Raw genomic sequence first — 20,111 nt, 5'->3', positions numbered from 1 at the left:
TTCTGGTTATAATAACTATATTATGGCTACATAAGATGTTAACATTAGGGAAACCTGGGGGAAGAGCATATGAGAACTCTACAATTTTCTATAGAAAACACTTTTATGTCAGTCTAAAATTGTTTGAAAGTGGAAAGTTAATACATTATGTATATAATCAAGGAAAAAAGTTCTATAGTTCATATAGGGGTTGCTAGACAATGTTGTGATTGCACAAAAATCTAGAACATTACAGTATTAGCTAAAGAAAGAAGAAAGCAAATAGAAGAAAATAGAGTGCTTTCCAACTTATCCTGCCTAAATTTAGATACAACGATGCTTAGTATTTCATTAGGGAAGAAGTACACTGCCTACCTCGCTCTGAATCAGAACGATCTGAAGAAATAGTTGATCCAATGCTGTCCATTCGTATTCGTTCCAGCTCCTGAGGACCCTGCAGCTGTTCCAGTCGCCGCTTTAAAAATCTCTGTTCTCGTTCCAAGTTCTCTAGCTGGTGCTGGCTCTTCCTTTCAGCTTCTTCAAGTTTCTAAAATGATAAAATGATATTTTAGTTTGTGCACAGTCCAGTACAAACAATAAAACTGATTTCTACCTAATATCTTAAAACATTTCTTCTTTGGCAGAGAAAATATGAAAATACAAGTATATATGTGTGTGTGTATGTGTAAAAACATACATAAATACATACTTTTAAACATCAAGAATACTTCTTTTTTCACTTTTTGTGTGTGTAATGAATGCTACATTACAAGAACAGTATGGAATTCTCAAAGTCTGTAAAGTTATCTCCATGAAAGAGAAACTTGCTCTGCACTGTAGTTTGATGGAAAAATACTGAGACACGGAGCCAAATAAACTCATCTCCACCAGAGGGCACAACTGCCTTCCTTCTAGGGATCAGCAGAGTAATTGTTTTTTCCTAGTATTTCCAGCTCCTCAAATGGCCATGCTGTCAAAACAGTTTAGTTTAATCAGTTTATGTTGCTCCCATCAGATTAGTTGGTAAGTTTTCAGAAAGATTTCTCTTGAGGTCAGTGATTAAGGAGGGCACAGGGGGCTAGCTGATGTTTATGAATAGGAATCACTGCTTATAATGAAACAAGGGCCGAGACATGTACAAATATGAAAGCAGAAATTCTCACCTTGATGTGTGCTTTGGCTTTGTTGAGCAAACCAAGTGTTGTGTGCCTGGTACAGTCTGGTCCTAGTGGAATCAGAACTTTTAAGCGTTCTAAACACAGGCGCAGATGAGCTCGTCTAAGAAAGACCAAAAAAAAAAAAAAAAGAAAATCAAATCAGCACAGCTTGAATATTCTACTAGAAACATCCTAAAATATATTTTAAGACAAATAATAATTCACACATTATTTAGTCTATACTCATGTTACACCCCTTATTCTTCAGTTTCTAAGTATCTGCAAGTATAGGCATGACTACTGGTTTTCAGTCTCTGCCATTTCTGTTGTGCTCTGTAGACATGGTCACTTCAGATTATTATCCCCAATGGTAATCTGTCAGAGATGATTTAATTTTTAACCCTCCCCAACTGTCTCCAGCTGTATTAATGTGTAAGTAGGAAAGCTAACAGGGCAATTAATTGTATTTCATTTCGAATGCCTAGAACCACAGGCTAGAGACCTAGCGGTCTTCAGCTGGAGTACCCCCAGGGGGTAGAAAAGGCTCACAAATTTCCATTTCCTCCCTCCCATCTTTTGCACACACCCACACACATACCTGTCCCCACAGGGACAGGTTGTTTCAGCCACTGAAACAACAACCTACTTCCTAATATCTAAATGTACCAGCTCATTAGTTTTTAATTTTTATTTCTTTCTCCCTCTCCTCTCTCTCTCATTACCCCACCTCGAATTTTCTACACATGACAAAAAGCTAGGTGACAAAATTCTTTACTAAAAGTCATTCCATTTATTTAATCCACCCATCCTTTGGGCAAGTTAGGAAAATTTTCTCCTGAAAATGCTAGCACAGAGTCTCACAGATTTACCTTCCCCATATCCTTAAGATACTATGATCATGATGACCCATGATGAGGGTTCTAGGTACATAATTGTACCCTAAAACAATCTCTGGTTCTGTGCTTCATAGGCATAATATAATTCAGCAATTAAAAGTATATCTGAAAAGAAAATCCAAGTATGTATTTACAGTTCATCCTTATTCCTTAAAGAGCTATAACTGAATATTTATAGCAACTGTCTCAGTTGCACCAGGAACAAAACACATCATCTTCTCAAGGAGGGCCAAAATGGTTTTACTAGTTCACCCACCAAACTATGCTTCTGTCTTAATACACAAGATATAATGACAAGTGAAATTCTCAAATGCTAGCAATTTGAAAGAGGGGTAGGAGAAGGCAATAAGCAACCAATTATGTCACAGATAAGCAAGATGATTCAGGGGAATGAGATCAGAGGTTTGGTGATGAACTGTCAAGATTCTTACAGTACCCACTACCCCGGCTATAGTTAGATGTCCATTAGTATTTCCATTCCAAATCTCTTTACTGAGCCCATTAACTCAAATCTAATAGTTGGCTCCAAGATGAAATCTGTCATACCTGACGTAGATAAAGGAATTTTAAAAATTTCCCTAAAAGTATATCAATGGATTCCCCTTAAAGAGATTTAACAATTTTTAAAAAAATTTTTAATGATTATTTATTTTTGAGAAATAGAGTGTGAAGAGGGAGGAGGAGTAGAGAGACAGGGAGAAAAAATCTGAAGGAGGCTACAGGCTCCAAGCTATTAGCATAAAGCCTGATAAAGGGCTCAAACCCACGACCTGCAAGATCATGACCTGGTTGCTTAATGGACTGAGCCACCCAGGTGCTCCAACTTCAATTTCAAATTTAACAATTTTTTTTTTTTTTTTTTTTTTTTGGGACAGAGAGAGACAGAGCATGAACGGGGGAGGGGCAGAGAGAGAGGGAGACACAGAATCGGAAACAGGCTCCAGGTTCTGAGCCGTCAGCCCAGAGCCTGACGCGGGGCTCGAACTCACGGACCGCGAGATCGTGACCTGGCTGAAGTCGGACGCTTAACCGACTGCGCCACCCAGGCGCCCCTCAAATTTAACAATTTTAAAGTCACTCCGCTCCCCTGCTGTGCTACCCCAAATCACAGAACCTTTAGCAAAATTCTCATTTTTAACTAGGAAACCTCTTAAGGGAGGATTCACATGATCACAAAGTGCTCTTGCTGAGTAGACTAAAACATCAAAAAACCAAAGCAAGCAAAAAACAAAAACAAAAACCACCAAAAAAATCCATACTAAAAAATCCTTTAACCTCTTCATTAGGATTATTACAGCATATGCTTAACAACTGTACTCATGATATTACTGGAGGGTAGAGAGAAAGACTGGTGGTTGTCTAGCTCATTAGAGGCTGTCAAGGGGGGCTCTGAATTCAGTCATCTAAAAAAGTTAATAGAGCAACTAGTAAAGTTAACATAAATGACAAGAATAACTTGTCAATTTTGTTTAAATTACTTAACCCCAGAACTACATAGGAAGTATCTTTTACAGAGTTTAAGGAACTTCAGAATGATTCCCTACTTTTACGTCAAGGAAAAAATGGGTGGGTCAGTTTACTGTTTCGTGAAATCTACAGTCACATTAAAATCTAGGCAGAAATCAACTAACATAATATTAAAATATCTATGTTTTTTCTTTCTTCTTATTATCGAGGGATTTTTTTTACTACCTTTTGTTTATTCAGCAATATTCCACACACTTGCTTGAATGGCAGAAGTAGAAACAGAAACTTTAAGAGTTTATAATCTAAACTACAGAATGAAACATATTGTTTTGTTCATTTGGTTCATAATGAAATGAGTCATACAGAAATCAAGGGCAACAGAATCTGAATAAAAGGAGAGATTGTAATTGGAGAAAGAAGTCTTACAAGAGAAGCTGAAATTTGACTTTGGACTTGAGAGATATTGAATTCATCTATGAGAAAGCAACACTTCTCAAGGTAATTAAAAGAGTACAGGACTCAAGTTCATATATTGAAATCAAGTTTGAACCTAAAATTAAAAATATCTTAACTTTTTTCTTTCAGGGGAAAACAACTAAGTTGGAATTTTGTAAGGAAATATCAGCCAAGTTCAGAAGTCTGGTCTGCTGCAATAGCACTATCAAATCAGAATTTGCCCAGGCCAAGGGAGTCAATGTGTAAGATGGCTGATGAACAGGGAGGTCAGACTGCCCTCTAAAATACTTTTTATTAGCCACTATCGAACATTTCTTCAAATAATTATAAATGTGCTCCAAGTTACAGCTTAAGAAAAGATACTCTGAGTTATCATGTCTCACAAAGGCCAGTGATGCCATTTTCCATGTCTTGTAAATACAATCTCCAAAACAGATATGAGTATGAAGGAGTGGTAAATGATGTCCTCTGCTCTCCCGTGGGGAAAGGTCTATCTGTGAGAGCCAAATGTCATTTCCTTCAGTTTTTATACTTGTGAGTCAGGAATCTATAGAGAATAAAGTAACAAAAGGTTAATGGCAGTTGAAGGACAGCAACTGACCAAGTGGGAGCCACACTTTTCAAAGCTGCCATCCAAATACTGCACACAGTCTTCCACATGCTTGTTATGCCAGTTTTAGGTAAATTCATCCTTCCAAGAGCAATGTGATACCCTGTGACTGTAAACTGGAAAGTTAAATCAGAAAATTCATTCACCTTCATGTATAAATTTTTTTTTCTCCAGCAAATTATTGAAACAAACCGTACGGCAAAATTCTTCTTCCCTTACAGTGGTGCTGTGCTGTTCTCACCCTTTCCCCCATGGTCTCCCTGCTGGTAACCAGATTGCAAGCTTAACCACCAACGACCTAGAAAGGCATATCTTTTGATGCCATCTGGTCCTTTCTTTTCTTGCCTTCATTCTCATGTGACTGGTGGCTCAGGAGCCTCCTGTAAGGGGTTGCCAAATCATGGGCTGCAAGACACTGGAGGAAGAAAGAGGACAAGAGACAGAAGGAAAAACAAAAAAAAACCAAAAAAAACAAAACAAACCCTTGGTTTGATTTGAAAATCCTTATGCACTGAGAAAAAAATTTGCCCGTAACATAAAATGGTATTTTTCAAGTCTCCAAGTTGTGGAAGAGCTGACATAGGATTCATGAAAGGCATATACCGCACCTTTAGTCAAAGCAGGTTAAGAAGGCTGGGGAAAGTTAAGGCTGCTGCTCTGAATATTCTGATGAACACTAGACTAGCAACCAACAGAAAAAGCCTGACATTGTAAAATTTATGGAACTAGCCTTGACAGAAAATGAGAAAAAAATTTAGCCCCCTGGTTAGCATTTACTTAAGTTTTCACAACACATGGATAGTTCAATAAAAACTATGAAAACATAAATCCTTCCTAATTTAGCATGAGGATTAGACACTGCAGCAAGGGTGCCCTGTAAGAAAACTGGAGTCTCCTTGCTGAGGGAGGGGGCAAGAGAATGGAGAGATACCAAAGTACTTTTATTTTCAAATACTCTTTGAGGTCTGTTTTAAAATAGATTTAAAAGTGGGTTTTATCCAGGGAAAGAGGCAATTCCCAGTGACTAACCTTGTTAGAGAGAAGGTCCTATCAAACTAACCCATACCTTCAAAAAGGACAAGCCCCCAGCGGGAAAAGGAACAATTAGAGTCTGTTTGGCTTTTATTTTGGTAGATTGGGATCATTTTTCCCTGAAGGAACCAACACTGCTTTTGATTTCAAACCTTGTAAACTCTACTGCCAAACTGAAATATCACAGAACATGAGGAGAAATGATTTTGCTATAAAATGGCCCCTCTTACCTAGTAGCTGTGATATTTTAAAGCAGAGGTATATACACCACAAGAAGCACACAGTGTTGAGGGAAGAGAGAGGAAAGAATTCTCTTTTAGAAAAAAAAAATTGCAAGTACTATAGGATGATGTTTTTTCAAGCCGTCTCTTGAAACTCTAATCCTTCTGCCCCAAAACAATATGAAATTTAACACCTGCCAGGTCTCACAAACCATCCATTGGCTGATGCCCTCGGAGGCACGGTCCTTCATTGGAACTTGCTTGTCTTTCATTCCCCCACTACAGGATACCAAGACTGTGCCAAGTAACTAAATCAAAATGGAAAACAAGTCAAGTGATAGGGACAGTTTTTGTACTTTCCTCTCTGCTGAAAGTTACGCAACGGGCTGAGAGTCCTCCCTTGAGCCACATTCTTCAAAACTGCAGTGGCTTGTGGCCAGGTTTCCCAACTCCCTACACAACACTTCTGCACATGACAGCAACTAGCTGCTTATCCTATACATTTTTATTTCAATGTTTCTCTAAAATTTAGTGTTGAAAAGCTTCAAAAATCTCTAAAGTTACAAAAAAAATCTGCCTACCTCTTTTTCTTATGAAAAATGACATTAAAAATGGATCCAGATATAAAGTCATGGATCTTATTTACAAAAACAAATATGATCATATTCTGTTCAGCTTATTCTGTTTGTGAAATAAGAAAACTTAGACAAGCGATTCTCATAAAATGGCATGTGCTAATTATATGTTCTCACTTACAACTTACTTATTATCTGCCTCACAAAAAATAAACAGACTATTAAGTGCTCCCAGGTAACTTGGTAAATGGCATTTCCCTAGCATCAGAACTGATGATGGTGTTGTGAGGCTTAATGACAACAAAATAAAAACTTAGTTGAATAGCTGGGACTCTATTAAAAAAAAAAAAGCTGCTTTAATATTCATCGTAATTCAATTGATATCTTATCAAATAACCAGATAGAAATATCAACAAGTGTTATAATGAAACTGTAAATTATATATACTATATAATATTATATTAATATAAATTATTCCACAGTCACACTGTCCATCTTAGTACTGAAGGGCTCATCTCTATACAACTGAATAAAATCAGTTAAGGCTGAGATACATGTTATTCACTCTTGGAAGACTTTTTAAAATCACTTTCTCCAAATAAAATCTAAGTAGTTCTTAGGGTAGAAAGCCAGAATATTTAAAGGCAGAAGGTTAAACATACAGTAATATGCCTTCCGAAGTCCTACTTTTCCTCAAAGATTTGGAAGAAAACACCATTTTATAGGAAAATAAACACAAATGCAAAGTACACTTTTAAGACAAAAGAAGACTTCAAATAAATCTTGCACTATTTTACACTGTATCTCAAGACCTCCAGGAATCTATGTTCAAACTACTAGAGCAAATTGCTACAGATCAGTATCAGAACTTTAGAATTCAGAATATCACTTCTGAATCATAGCTAGGATTATGTTTTTCAAAGGTTTAGAGAGTGAGGGAGAATGGAGTTGGGGAGAAGAGACGGGGAGACGTGAGTACTCAATAAATTAATGAGGACAAAATAGTGACACATTCTTTCTCAAACTGCACAGATTCAATATGGGTTGAAGTTTTATTTAGTCTTTACATCTCAGATATGAAGAGGACGAAGTGCCATTCAGTCAATAACAATGATTATCAGTAAACAATCAGTGGCACCTTATTATGACACTGAATCAAGATGCTGTGATGCCAGTAGTAATTTTTATCTGTTTGAAGATGCTATAATTTGGACTTCTGCCTACCACTTTTCTAGCCACACTTTCTATTGCCCATACCCTTGCAAACCTCTTCCACAAACCAAATGTGCTTTTATACTTACCATTTCTCTACCCGGAATGTCCTTCTCTTTACTATCTACCTAGTGCGTATCTAACTCATTTATCAGACCACAGCCAAACTACTATTTCTTCTATGACACCTTCCTTGCTACATCCTTCCTCAGAAAATTAATAGTTGGTTTTCATACTAATCATACTATATTTTTGTTACTTTCTAGATAAGACTGAGTCCATATTTTTAGTCATTTCAGTTTTTCCAATAACAAACAGAATAACTGGCACACAGTGGGAAGGAGGAACGTAACATAATTTCTAGTGGATATTTCTGGGACTCTCTAACTCACAAAGTTGAGGTAACAATACTGGGGCCTCCAAACAGTATATTCAGATGCCAGGTCGACATTCATGAGAGATCTGCTTATGGATGCCAGAACTGTACACTAGAAATTTGTGTGCCACTGAAGTTGCCACCAAAGATGACTACTTGTAGAGTTCCTGACAATCTCCAATCTAACTCTAGGGTCAGCATCTCTTTTAATAGTGAAACAGGATTAAGAATTACAGCCATTAGACTGATTTATCGATGCATTTACAGGGATGGGGGACTAAGACAATGTAAAATGAACTTCACAGATTTTTTTTTTTTTTTTTGGTAGGCTCCCTGCGCAGCGTGGAGCCCAATATGGGGCTTGAACTCACAACCCTGAGATCAAGACCTAAGCTGAGATCAAGAGTGGGACACTCAACCGACTGAGCTACCCAGGAGCCCCCACAGATCATTTTTTTAAATCCAGTTTTTTGGTCACCAATTTCAACTTTCTAACCTTATTAGTAAGCCTCCTAGCAAACAGAAAATTCAATTTAAGTTTGGCCTTTGTTCCAGCTGTTGTTCAAGAAATAGTAACAACAACAAGTATAATGGCAGGAAGGCAATTACTAAGAAAAAAAACAGAAAAGACATAAAGCTAAGAAAACCAAGGTAAGAGAGGGAAAAGTCTAAAAAGAAATACTCTACAATGCAAGAGAGAAAAAAAAATTAAATGAACAGTTTTATCCCATCTGATAACATGAGAAACTAGCAACTGCAGTTTTACAAAATCACAGGACTGCTGATCAGTTAAAGCCTATAGTACAGACACATAAACAATTTTTAAAACTGTCCTGCATTCATCTATAAGAAAACTTGATTTTTGACAGCCTCATTTGAAAAAAAAATAATTAAAATCTGGTTGTAGAGGCATATGTTCTTCACTGAAAACCTCAACAAGGAACCAAATCTCCAAAGTGATTTAACAAAAATTGTTCATTTGACATCCATTCTGCACTGAATTTAGCTTCCATGTATACATCTCATCCCCCTTGCCCCCTTATCTGCTTATGAGTATTTGGTTATAAAAAAAACAAAAAACTTGATCATTCATTCACCATATTTCTTCTTTGGTCACACAAGAACTTTCTGTATTCCAAGTTTCAAAGTCTGGGAAATAGGGCTACATCACTGGAGAAAACAGTGGCAATTTGTTCTAAATACAAAATAGCTTATTTTCCTTTGGCAACTCTCCAGGGGTTTGGGTGGAGGGAAAGGATTCTCCTCTCTGGAGAGATCAGGCTCTGAACCTGGCCTACTGTCAAAACTTAGCTGTGGGTGGGAGAGAAATTTTTAACAATTATTTATCTTTCACATCAATTTGGAAACTGATTAAAGATTTTTGCATTATTAACAGTTTTTCTATTCTTCAGCTTTTTGTTGGTGTTCATCCCTATTCTGGCAGCCCCCATTGGCTGATTTAATGGTACCAAGGGGCTGAGAAGTGTTGCTGTCCAAAGAAAAAGCATTCTCTCACAGGGACTGGGAAGGCAATCTGCAATCACAACAGTAGCTACTTGTTAATTTTCTATTTGAAACACAGTGATGTCAATAGTATTGTACCCTGCCAGCCACCATGGGGTAAAGTACATTTTGAAACCAAAACAAACTTCCTACGTGCTGGCAAGTCAGATTTGAGACACAGTGATAACGTTCTGTAAGATACTGCCCTAGTTTTACACACAAAATGCACACAGCAAGTATTAGTCTACTCTTCTATAAGAGTATAATTCTAACACTCACAGCCCCACTCCTACCCACAAGCCCAGTGCAACTATTTTATTATACCAAATTATAGTCCAGGGTTGTAGAGGGAAATGAAGAAATACTGTTACTTATCTTTAATAAAATGATGATTCTACACAGCACAAACAACATGCTTGAAGAATGCTTTGGAATACAAATGTTCATTTAGAATTATAAAATGAAAATAGCACAATGCTTTTATAACAAGATGTGATTAGTTTAATAGTTCATTTTAAGGAAGTGTACTCACTTAGAAGAAAGACACATTTTATTTAAATGGAAAAGAAATACTCTGGCCTAAGAAGGAACACATCCCTGGAAGATGAATATCCATAATTTGTACTGAATATAAGTAACCTGAAATACGAAGCTAAATGATTAAAAATAGCGACCATGCTTACTATTGGCAGAGGGCAAAAGGGTCTGGCATTGCGGAATATCTGCCAATTCAGTCAAGTTAGCCAGGGATTATTTTTAAAGTCCCATTTTAGAAAAATTTCCCTGAAATTGAAATGCGGGGCTGTTTTTTGTTTTGTTTTGTTTTGTTTGGGAGAGTGAAATTTAGGGCAGGAAAAGGGTAATAACAAAGAGCAACTGTTGACTAATATATGATTAAAAAAATAATAATAATCCTGAGGTATTTATTGGGCATTGAAAATCCCCCAAAAAATAAGATACACAGAATGTTAAACATGCCACAGTCCTGACAATGACAGAGAATTAATGTTTTGGTTTATCTTTATTTCAAAGTTACATAACCCTTCCCATCTTTCTCTTTTATTATACTGTATCATATTTTTTTCCGATCACAAAGGGCCCAACTGAAGTGTAGTTTTTGAAAGTTTCTTTCGGAGGCAGCTTCACAAAACACCTGGCTGCAATTCTGGGCATGCTCTCTTCTGATAAACAGAAATATTTTCAGTGTTATATTAGGGCACTGAGCATTTTTAGCAGGTAAAATATGAACATGTCATAAGAACTACTTTACTTCTTAAAACCCTTCTGAAAAGGAAAAAGTATTCAGCAGAGTAAAAACAATTACAATGTCTCCTAAAAGACAAATTTTATCAGTAAAAAACTGTGTTCAAATTTATGACTTGTTTCTATTTGTATCTGTCTAAATCTTAGTTTGACTCTCCTCTGGATAAGCCCAGGAAAAAAATTCAATGAGAAAAAAATCAGAAATCTAATACTTATTTTGTATGATTCCAGCCTTAACTCAATACCAACATAGCCTTCTGTCCAAGAATGATTGCTGCACAAGTGCCATTACACTTTGATTATAGAACAAATCTAGACTGTTCTATGAATATGAAAAGAAGAAGAAGCCGGTCTGAGGGAACATGTTCCATTTTGTTACCACTGCCAATCAAAATCCTGGCTGTTCTGCAGGGCAGTTTGTATGGCTTGCCTAAGTATATTCCAATAAGAATATAAAAATTGTTGCTCCAACCAAAGAAGGTGACAGAATTTGGAGAATAAGTTTGCCCAACTTGGCTGTATTTCCTTTCAGATACTAGAGATATAACAGGATGAAAGTCCTGAAATATCTTTGGGATCACCAACATCTCTAATCTCAGGGGACAAAAGATATGTGAAGGATCCTCTGAAATGATGAAAAATAACACCCAAAATGTATTCAGTAATTTCTTCTAAACATACCAATATTTCCTGAACATTGCAAGCCAGAAAATGCATGTTTCCTCCTTCATCTGACCCAATACATACAGCAGTAAATTCCAACTGCTTTCAAGGGAGTTCTAGGAGCCCAGTATCACCAAATTGCTCTTTAGGAAAAGCCTCCTGCATTACAAAAATAGCAGTCTTGCAAAGTCATTCAACTCTATCTAAATTGTGTTATGTTTACAAATGTTTTAACTACAAAGATGGAATTTCCGATTGAAAAAGAACCTTATTTAGAAAAGACTGGATTTTTTTTTTTTTTTTTTTACAGCTATGCCAAATACAAGCTGTTCTGTAAAGGGATAATTGTGAATCAGACTGGAATAAAGTGAATCAAGATAGAAAAACCATACAGACATTACAACCCTAGAGAAAAATGCCGTAATTGGTCACACCAATGATCCAAATACCAAAGAGTACATATTTGTCAGTGACACCAACAGATGGCTCAGGAAAACTATGATGGTTGTCTTCCATGACTATATATATATAAATATATATATATATAAATGTATATATATAGCATATATATATTTATATATATATATAAACAGTAGCAATATTTTATTAAAGAACTGATCTAAAGTGGTTTGATTTTATTTCCATTTTTTATTAGTGTAATAAATCCCTGTAAGAATTTCACTGTGTAAAGCAGGACTGTCCATTTTCTTTTTTAAATTCAAAAATCCCTCTTTTAAGCTTCAAGGGACTATACTTCGTAATTCTAGTCATTATGATTTTGGTGAAAAAAATCTTGGTGTATCCTTTCTTCATTTCCAGATTTCTCCCTTCTTTTCAAATTAGAAAACCCAAATTTTCTTGTTTAATTTTAGAGTAGTTTAAAGGGTTAATATTGTTCTAATTACTTTTGGGTAAAAATATTAGAAAATAAAGCATATTATGAAAAATAGATTTTTTTTGTAATGGCATAAAATGCCTTATAAACCTCCAGTATCAGTTTTTATGCAAACTTAAGAGATAGGCTGCATGTTGAAATTTTTAGAAATCAGTAATCTAAAGTTGATGTACTAGAAAAAAGTTTACAGAAGCACATATTTCCCACAGAAACATCTTGTTTGGGGTTATCTATTAAAGGATAAATTGTGAAGCACTCAGAAGAAATGTAAGTCACAAAGGGAAAAACATAATCACAGAAGTTTCTAAGACTTCATCATATAGGGCTTACTAAAATAAAAGGAACATCTTCAATAGTACTCCAAACCAAAATGACAGAGAAGAGATTCTGGAGAGCTAAGGAAATGGGCTTTCAGTTTTCCTTATTTACCCAGAGCTATAGCAGATTTAACTGTCCCATGTCCCAGTTAAAGCTTTTTTCACAAGACACTTGGGTATTCACCAACACTGCAACTACAAAAGAGGGAAAACCATAGTAGACACCCCTCAGTAAGAAAAACAGCCACTAAAAATGACTTCTGTATTTTAGCTGTGACATGATATATGTCACAGCATATCAGGAAAGCAACTATAGATTAAGAAGACTTTATCACAGTCTTTAAATGTAGTCCCAGGTCTATATGAATCTTATACATGCTGAATAGCTGAAAGTTCACTTTCATTCCAGAATAAGTGACAAACTATATTTTAATGATTAAAAGAGCAAAAAAGCTTCAGATGCAGCATTTTTCCTGAAAGCCCTTTCAAACATATTGAAAATATGATAAAACCAATTTTGGCAAATGCCTAGACAGAAGCACACAAGTCAAGCACTCGTAACTAAGTTGTTTATGCTAGTTTTAGCCTATGATAACCTGCTGCTATGAGGTTAACTCAACTCCCATCTGGGATACACACAAGTTAGCACTTAATTATTATATTGCTTATGGGGGCTTTATAATATATATTTTGTCTTCTATCTAGTTAGACTATAAATCCTCAAAAGCAGAATCCAGGACTTCTCCTTTTATCCTATCCCCAGTACCTAGCACACAGTCAATACCTAGTAAGTAAGTGCTTATCAGTTGTTTGTAATTCTCTTTAGGGGTCCTTTGTCAGTGCCAGAAATGAAGCCACTTCAAATGAACTCTCATTTCCACCAAAGATTTTAAATTAGAAAACATGATGTTGGGGTTAATGGTGTATAAGATTCTTAAAGAGACATTAGCATAGACATTTAACCATCAGGCGGAAGTCATCTTAGACTGATACTCAAGTCATCTTAGATTGGTGTTCAAAACAAATGCTAAATTTTAAGGATCAAGGAAATTTGAAACAATTCCTAAAACAAAACTTCCAACATATTTCCTAGTTATCTCACGTAAAAGTACAAAGGGTGGGAAGGGGGTAGAGAGAAAGAGGTCAAATTGTATTTTGGTGGAAAAAGTAAAACTAAAGCTAAAAGATGAATGATTCTTAACAACTGTTTATTTCTAACCTCTGTCTGTTGGACCTGTACTAGCATACAACCCCTCTGTACTACAGTACTAAAAGCTCGATCAAATAGGTTGAGAAACCTCTAATTAACCTTCGTTTACCAAGAGAGGTAGAGCCACTTTACAAATTAAAGCTGCCAAGTTCAAACACCTGTTTGAGCTCCAGCTTTGCTATGCCTAAACTATGAAATCACAGAATACAGTTCTTTATATCATTTCTAAAAATGTTTCTCCATAAAGAACTACCATTTGAAAAAAACCTGTTTTTAAATTAAAGCACTAACCAGAAAATGCCCTCAAGCTAATGTTTAAAAATCTGTTTTTTCAAAACAGATGTTTAAATATAGAGAGCAAACTAGTGGCTGCTAGAGGGGGGTGGGGAGAGAATGGGCGAGACAGGTGAAGGGTTAAGAGTATATATGTCATGATAAACACTAATATATATAATTGCTGAATCATTATATTGTACACCTGAAACTAATATAACACTATATATTATACTTGAATTAAAAAACAAAAATCATTTTTTCCATTCCATTCAAATATTACTAAACTAAGCACTGTTGACTACAATTTTAAAATAAAAGGAATTTTCTTATAGCAAATTCTACAGCCAATTAAAAACTTAGAAAATGACAAAGGCCTATTAATTTTATGAGTAAATTAATCTACAATCTTTATTTCTATGAAAGTTAAAAAAAACTATGAACAAGAACAGTGAAAAACTAACCTCTAAAATCTTTTCTTCCAAGCATAGCAGATCAAAATGTGCTAAATATAATTTTTAAAATTTCTAATAAAATGCTCAACAAAGCAAGAACAAGTTTCAATATACCATATTGAAATTCACTAGTTACAGATTTAGTAACTATTTAGTAAAGTCTTATCTCTATTTTAATTACTTCATAGTTTTCAAATGAGCCAAACTCATAACTGCACTTTAAAATAAAACTACAGGGGTGCCTGGGTGGCTCAGTCGGTTGAGCGGCTGACTTCGGCTCAGGTCACAATCTCGCGCTCCGTGAGTTCGAGCCCCGCGTCGGGCTCTGTGCTGACAGCTCAGAGCCTGGAGCCTGTTTCGGATTCTGTGTCTCCCTCTCTCTGACCCTCCCCCGTTCATGCTCTGTCTCTCTCTGTCTCAAAAACAAACGTTAAAAAAAATTAAATAAATAAATAAATAAATAAAAATAAAACTACAGGCACACGTGTGCACACACACACACATACACTTTTGAATTCTGGTATAGTAAGCATGACTAGATGAAAACCTATGAGCACCAATTGGCCCTTTCAATAACAATCTCTTTGGCTAGAAGCATTTATGGAAATACTCAGCATTCTGTGATTTTGTCCTAAGGTTATTAATTCTAAACTAAGAGAAACATTAGCCTTTCAAAAAAAAAAAAAAGTCTTCCTAAGAATCTTCCCAAGCACAATGTTCTAGCTGATAATGGGAACTTTCATGAAAGAATCTGTTTAAAAAATTCTGCAGGCTTTTAATGATGTCAAATTAAACAGCTAACAGAATAAACCAAGTTACCAAAAAATCAAAAACAAAACAACTGCAGATAAAAATCATAGAAGAAGACTATATCTCAAAAAGCAAGCTGAAATTTAGTAAGATGCTAATCTCAAGTTATAGAGCTATTTAGACAGAACAGGGTGACAATACATCAAGGGCAATATGCTTATATAAACTCCAAAACATTTTGAGGAAATGTTTTCACAACAACAAAAAGATCTATCACATCTTCTATGCTATTTATAGTAAAACTTTAAGTCATAATTGAGTTTCTTGGTCTGCTGTACCAATTCAAATACAGAGAAAAATGTACTTTCATCTGTAAAACCATCACACTCAAGAGGCATTTTCCCATGGTACAACAACTTTAGCAGAGGTCCCATTATGAAGCACAATCACCACATATTTCCTAAGTGGGTCATATTACCTAGAATATCCTATGGGGACAAACTGTTCTCTCTGAAGCACGAGTGGAGAACAAAGTATTTTCCTTGGAAAGGGAAGATATTTGCAGGGTAGTAAATATCTCACTATGTGCCTTCCTAAAATACTTTCTATCTTGAAGTTGCTGGCTTCACAAAATAGCAAAAAACAAAAACAAAAAAATCCCCACAGCTGTTTATTTGGTTTGGCATTTAACTTTCCCCTCTTAATCTAACATGAGGTGCACAGCTTGCCACAAAAATCAAACAAAAATATTAATTATTAATTCACTGAGCACCTGTTATCCAAAAAATGTGTGTCAGATATAAAAACGAGCAAGTTAAAGTTTTTTCCCTCACGTGATATATATGATCCAGAAGGGAAGGACGTTGTATTATAAAGTAGTGCAGGTGAAATTCATGTAAGTGATACAAACAATGTACAGATAGGAATTTAGAGAAGATATCCCTTTGTACAATCAGGAAACACTTCATGAAAAACATTTATTTTAGCTGTACCTAGAAGGCAGTGTGGAAAAAGTTCTGGTTTTGGGTAGATTCTTATCTTGACTTTGTCATTAATCAACTTGGTGGAGAATATAACTTAGATGGGCTTAGGTTTCCTTATCCATAAAATAAGGATACCAGACTAGATGATTTTCTAAGGCCCCTTCCAGCTTTATTATCTATGGAAATGTATTAATAGGATCATATGTATTACCTTTTTAATATACACAATATATATAATATTCACAATATACACTTTTATTACAAAAACTCTAACAATAAAATCAACATAATAGTTTCTTTTTTTTTTTTTTTTTTTTAAATTTTTTTTTGTAATGTTTATTTATTTTTGAGAGAGACAGAGACAGAATGCGAGTGGGTTAGGGGCAGAGAGAGAGGGAGACACAGAATCCGAAGCAGGCTCCAGGCTCCGAGCCGTCAACCCAGAGCCTGACGCGGGGCTCGAACTCACGAGCTGGGAGATCGTGACCTGAGCCGAAGTCGGACGCTCAACCGACTGAGCCACCCAGGCGCCCCTCAACATAATAGTTTCTATTTGACTCCCACTCCCTTTCCTGGAGGTAACAAGTGTATCAATCTGACATTTATCTTTCCAGAAATTTTCTAATGTATTTACACAGATGACTGTGGTACTTTTTAACATAATGAGATCATATTGAAAATACTATTTTTCTATTTGCTTTTCTACTTAATGTGCCTGGAAATCTCTCCATAAACACACATGGAAGTCTGTATCATTCTTTTTACCTGCTGCAAGTTATGACTATATTACACCATTCCCCTATCAGTGGAAATTCAGGTTACTTCTTCATTTCGGTTATTGTAAAAACTTTTGTTATTCTTGTTCATACCACCCTGTGCATTAGATGTTCAAAAGAGAAGCTGGGGTGGGAAGAGTCAAAGAATTTGAGCCAAAAGTATAAAAGCAGAAAATAGAGAAGATGAAGTTTGAACCTGGTGTCCACAGTTTCAGCAAATGAGGAAGTGGAAGTCATAATAATATACTAGAAATGCCTTTAAGAGTTAGGAGATAATGGGTCCTAGCCCTTGGTCCAAAAACTACATCTGAGAGTAAAAAGTGGGATTGGGTACTTGAAATCTCAGAATTTTCTGGACTAGAAGAGATCTTGAGGATCATTCAATTCTATACTTAATTTTAGAGAAAGTGAAGCCATATCCGTAAACTAGAATGTGATTTTGCCTCACACTCTCTGGGGGGGATTTAAAAAAAAGTTGAACAGTCACTGTGCTAAATGCTAAATGCTATAGGGAGACAATAAGTGGGAATGACTGACTCCTAAGGAGGTTTCAGTTAAAGACAGTATAAATTCTAGTGGACTTAGCACAACTCTGGTTCCCAAGAAGCCTTAACAACTCTAAATGGGGTGGGGGTAAGGGACAGTGGAGATGTCCCAAAATTAGGGCTTGGCAGACAATCAAAGTAATGAGGACATTATTGAAAAACTACTTTGATTCTTCAAATGGTAAGGAAGAGAGATTCTAATACATTGACCTACAGCTACTTTCTCTTCAGATTGTTTATAGATAAAATGTTTCAAACAAGCTAAACCATCCTTCCTTAAAGTTCTGTGTAACAGCAACGTGCTTTTCCCTCCTGGTATGACATACCTCATCTAGTGATCACAGGGGCCTATTAAAATGACTGATTTGATACAGCAATACAATACAGTTACAATCACAAAACAGAATTTCTGGAGCCTGAGAAAATATAAACTAGTTAGAGAATTAAAAAAAAAAAAGTGACTAGGATTTAGCACAGTAATGTTTACAGATTAACTTGTTACATTTCCTTAGAAGTCAGTGGTAAGTATTTTTCCAAAAGGTACAAGGTCCTAAATACTCAGTAGTATTTAAATTTCAGAATTCATATCTACCTGTGTGTGTGTGTGTGCATGCATACAGCTTTGAGGAATGTGTTTATATTATTTATATACATGCAGACACATATGCTTCCCAAGGTAAATTCTAGTTTTATAGAATTATAAAATATTATCATTTTAAAATAAGTACTTTTTTATCATTATAAAATAACTACTTACAAAATAGGCTTTTATTATTGTAACTATGGCACCATGTATTACAATAATCTTTAGATATTTTACAAAGTCCCAAAGGTTAAAGGATGAGAGATTCTAAACTCATTTTTCCAGCTGTTTTTTTCATTTTGTGTGTGTGTTGGGAGGAGGGGTTGCATGCATTTGCATTTATGTATGTATTTGTAAATACATATGTTGCACATGTATTTATATTAGGAAAATGCTTTGCAGACAACAGAATAATAATAAAGTTTCTAAAAAGAATAAAGTTTCTAATATGCCTATGATAACTGAACTTAAAATTCACAGAATTCTAAAACTTCATGTAGGAAGGGAATTCAGAAATCATCTAGGTCTCTTCCTTTTACTGCCAAGGAAAAGCAAGACTCAAAGAAACCAGATAATTTATATAACATCCACAGCCTACCAGTAGTAGAGATGAAAAGAAAATACCTTCTGACTTCTGGTACAATTCTCACATTAACAGATTACGAATCCACAAAGAAGCTGTGTTGGATTCCAGGTATCCTTTTCAACAACTTAGCCCTCAAGCCATGTTTAGTATTAAAGTCTACCTTTCTCCATTAGCTTTCCCCAAAGTAACAAAACAAGGAAATCATATACTTATGAGCTTATTAAGTTTCAACTTTTCTTGAGTTCGAAAATATGAGTATAAGCAACATGTCATGTGTTTATCCCAGGGCTGTTAATTATTTTCTAAGCAAATTTGTCTTCAAGAACTGGTTAGCAAGTAACTATATTAGAAAATTCTATTCTCATTACTGAGTTCTCCTTTAGGTCTGTGGTTTTTCCACTAGTAACACCCACGGGACTTTCAATTGGCATTATTCACTAGAATACATAGAAAAATAGAAGTACAAAAGAACTTCTCTTCTCTGCAAAAGCTAAACTGTATCAAACAGATCTGAATTTCTTCATTTTTAAAGGTTAAAAAATGCAAGATACCAAAGAAATCTCTTCATGTAATAAAAAGATTTCTTACTGATGTATCTCTTGGCATGCATGCTTTAATTGCCAAAATTTCTACCAAAACAGAAATTTCTTTAAATGAAGAAGGTGCTTAAGAAAAAGTAGTTGAATTGCAGTTATTATTATTAAACCAATATTTATCAGAGCCTTTACACTATACTAAGTACTATATGTGGCAAAGGAATTTAGCAAAATAGCATATTGCCCTTAAAGTCTAGAATTCTGGGTGCCAGCTTCGCTCAGTTGGTTCAGTGTCTGGCTCTTGATTTATGCTTAGGTCTTGATCTCACAGTGTGGTTCATGAGTTCGAGCCCTGCCTCAGATTCTGTGCTAGGAGCATGGATCCTGCTTGGGATTCTCTCTCTCTCTCCCTCTCTCTATGCCCTGCCCCTGCATGTGCTCTCTTTCTCTCTCTCGCTCTCTCTCTCTCTCAAAATAAATAAACATTTAAAAAAAAAGTCTAGTAGAATCCTGCTGCTATATAATTACTATGAGCATCAGTATAAAAAGTATGGCTAGTTTTATGGATCAAACATATTCCTCAAAGATGCATATAAAGTAAAAAGTGATACAGTACACTGTATCATCTAAAATGTATCAGAAAAGTCTAGTAATTAAACTATTCCCTTTTTAAAATTACAAATTCACAGTTTGAGAGGAAGTGTTTTCTTAACCAAGTTATAGCTGCACAGAGATACACACTCTGCAATCACTTGGATAAAAAGATACTACACCTTCACCATGTTAAGATAT

The 20,111-nt window shown here is 35.4% G+C and overlaps 1 protein-coding gene across 4 annotated transcripts in view; it reads right to left on the bottom strand.

Moving 5' to 3' along the window:
- Positions 1 to 20,111, bottom strand: part of MXI1 (MAX interactor 1, dimerization protein) — an 81,863-nt gene that overhangs the window by 6,910 nt on the left and 54,842 nt on the right. For all 4 annotated transcript variants that reach the window (XM_058697731.1, XM_058697733.1, XM_058697732.1 and 1 more), the window contains 2 exons: positions 1,143 to 1,257; positions 355 to 526 (listed from right to left, as the gene is read on the bottom strand). In XM_058697731.1, coding sequence (XP_058553714.1) covers positions 355 to 526; positions 1,143 to 1,257 — 287 coding nt within the window. The remainder of the gene's footprint in view (positions 1 to 354; positions 527 to 1,142; positions 1,258 to 20,111) is intronic.

Source organism: Neofelis nebulosa, chromosome 13 (genome assembly GCF_028018385.1).
Source record: "Neofelis nebulosa isolate mNeoNeb1 chromosome 13, mNeoNeb1.pri, whole genome shotgun sequence".
Lineage (NCBI taxonomy): Eukaryota > Metazoa > Chordata > Mammalia > Carnivora > Felidae > Neofelis > Neofelis nebulosa.
Note: the sequence above shows the minus strand (reverse complement) of the source record. Positions and strands in the feature narration are given on the sequence as shown.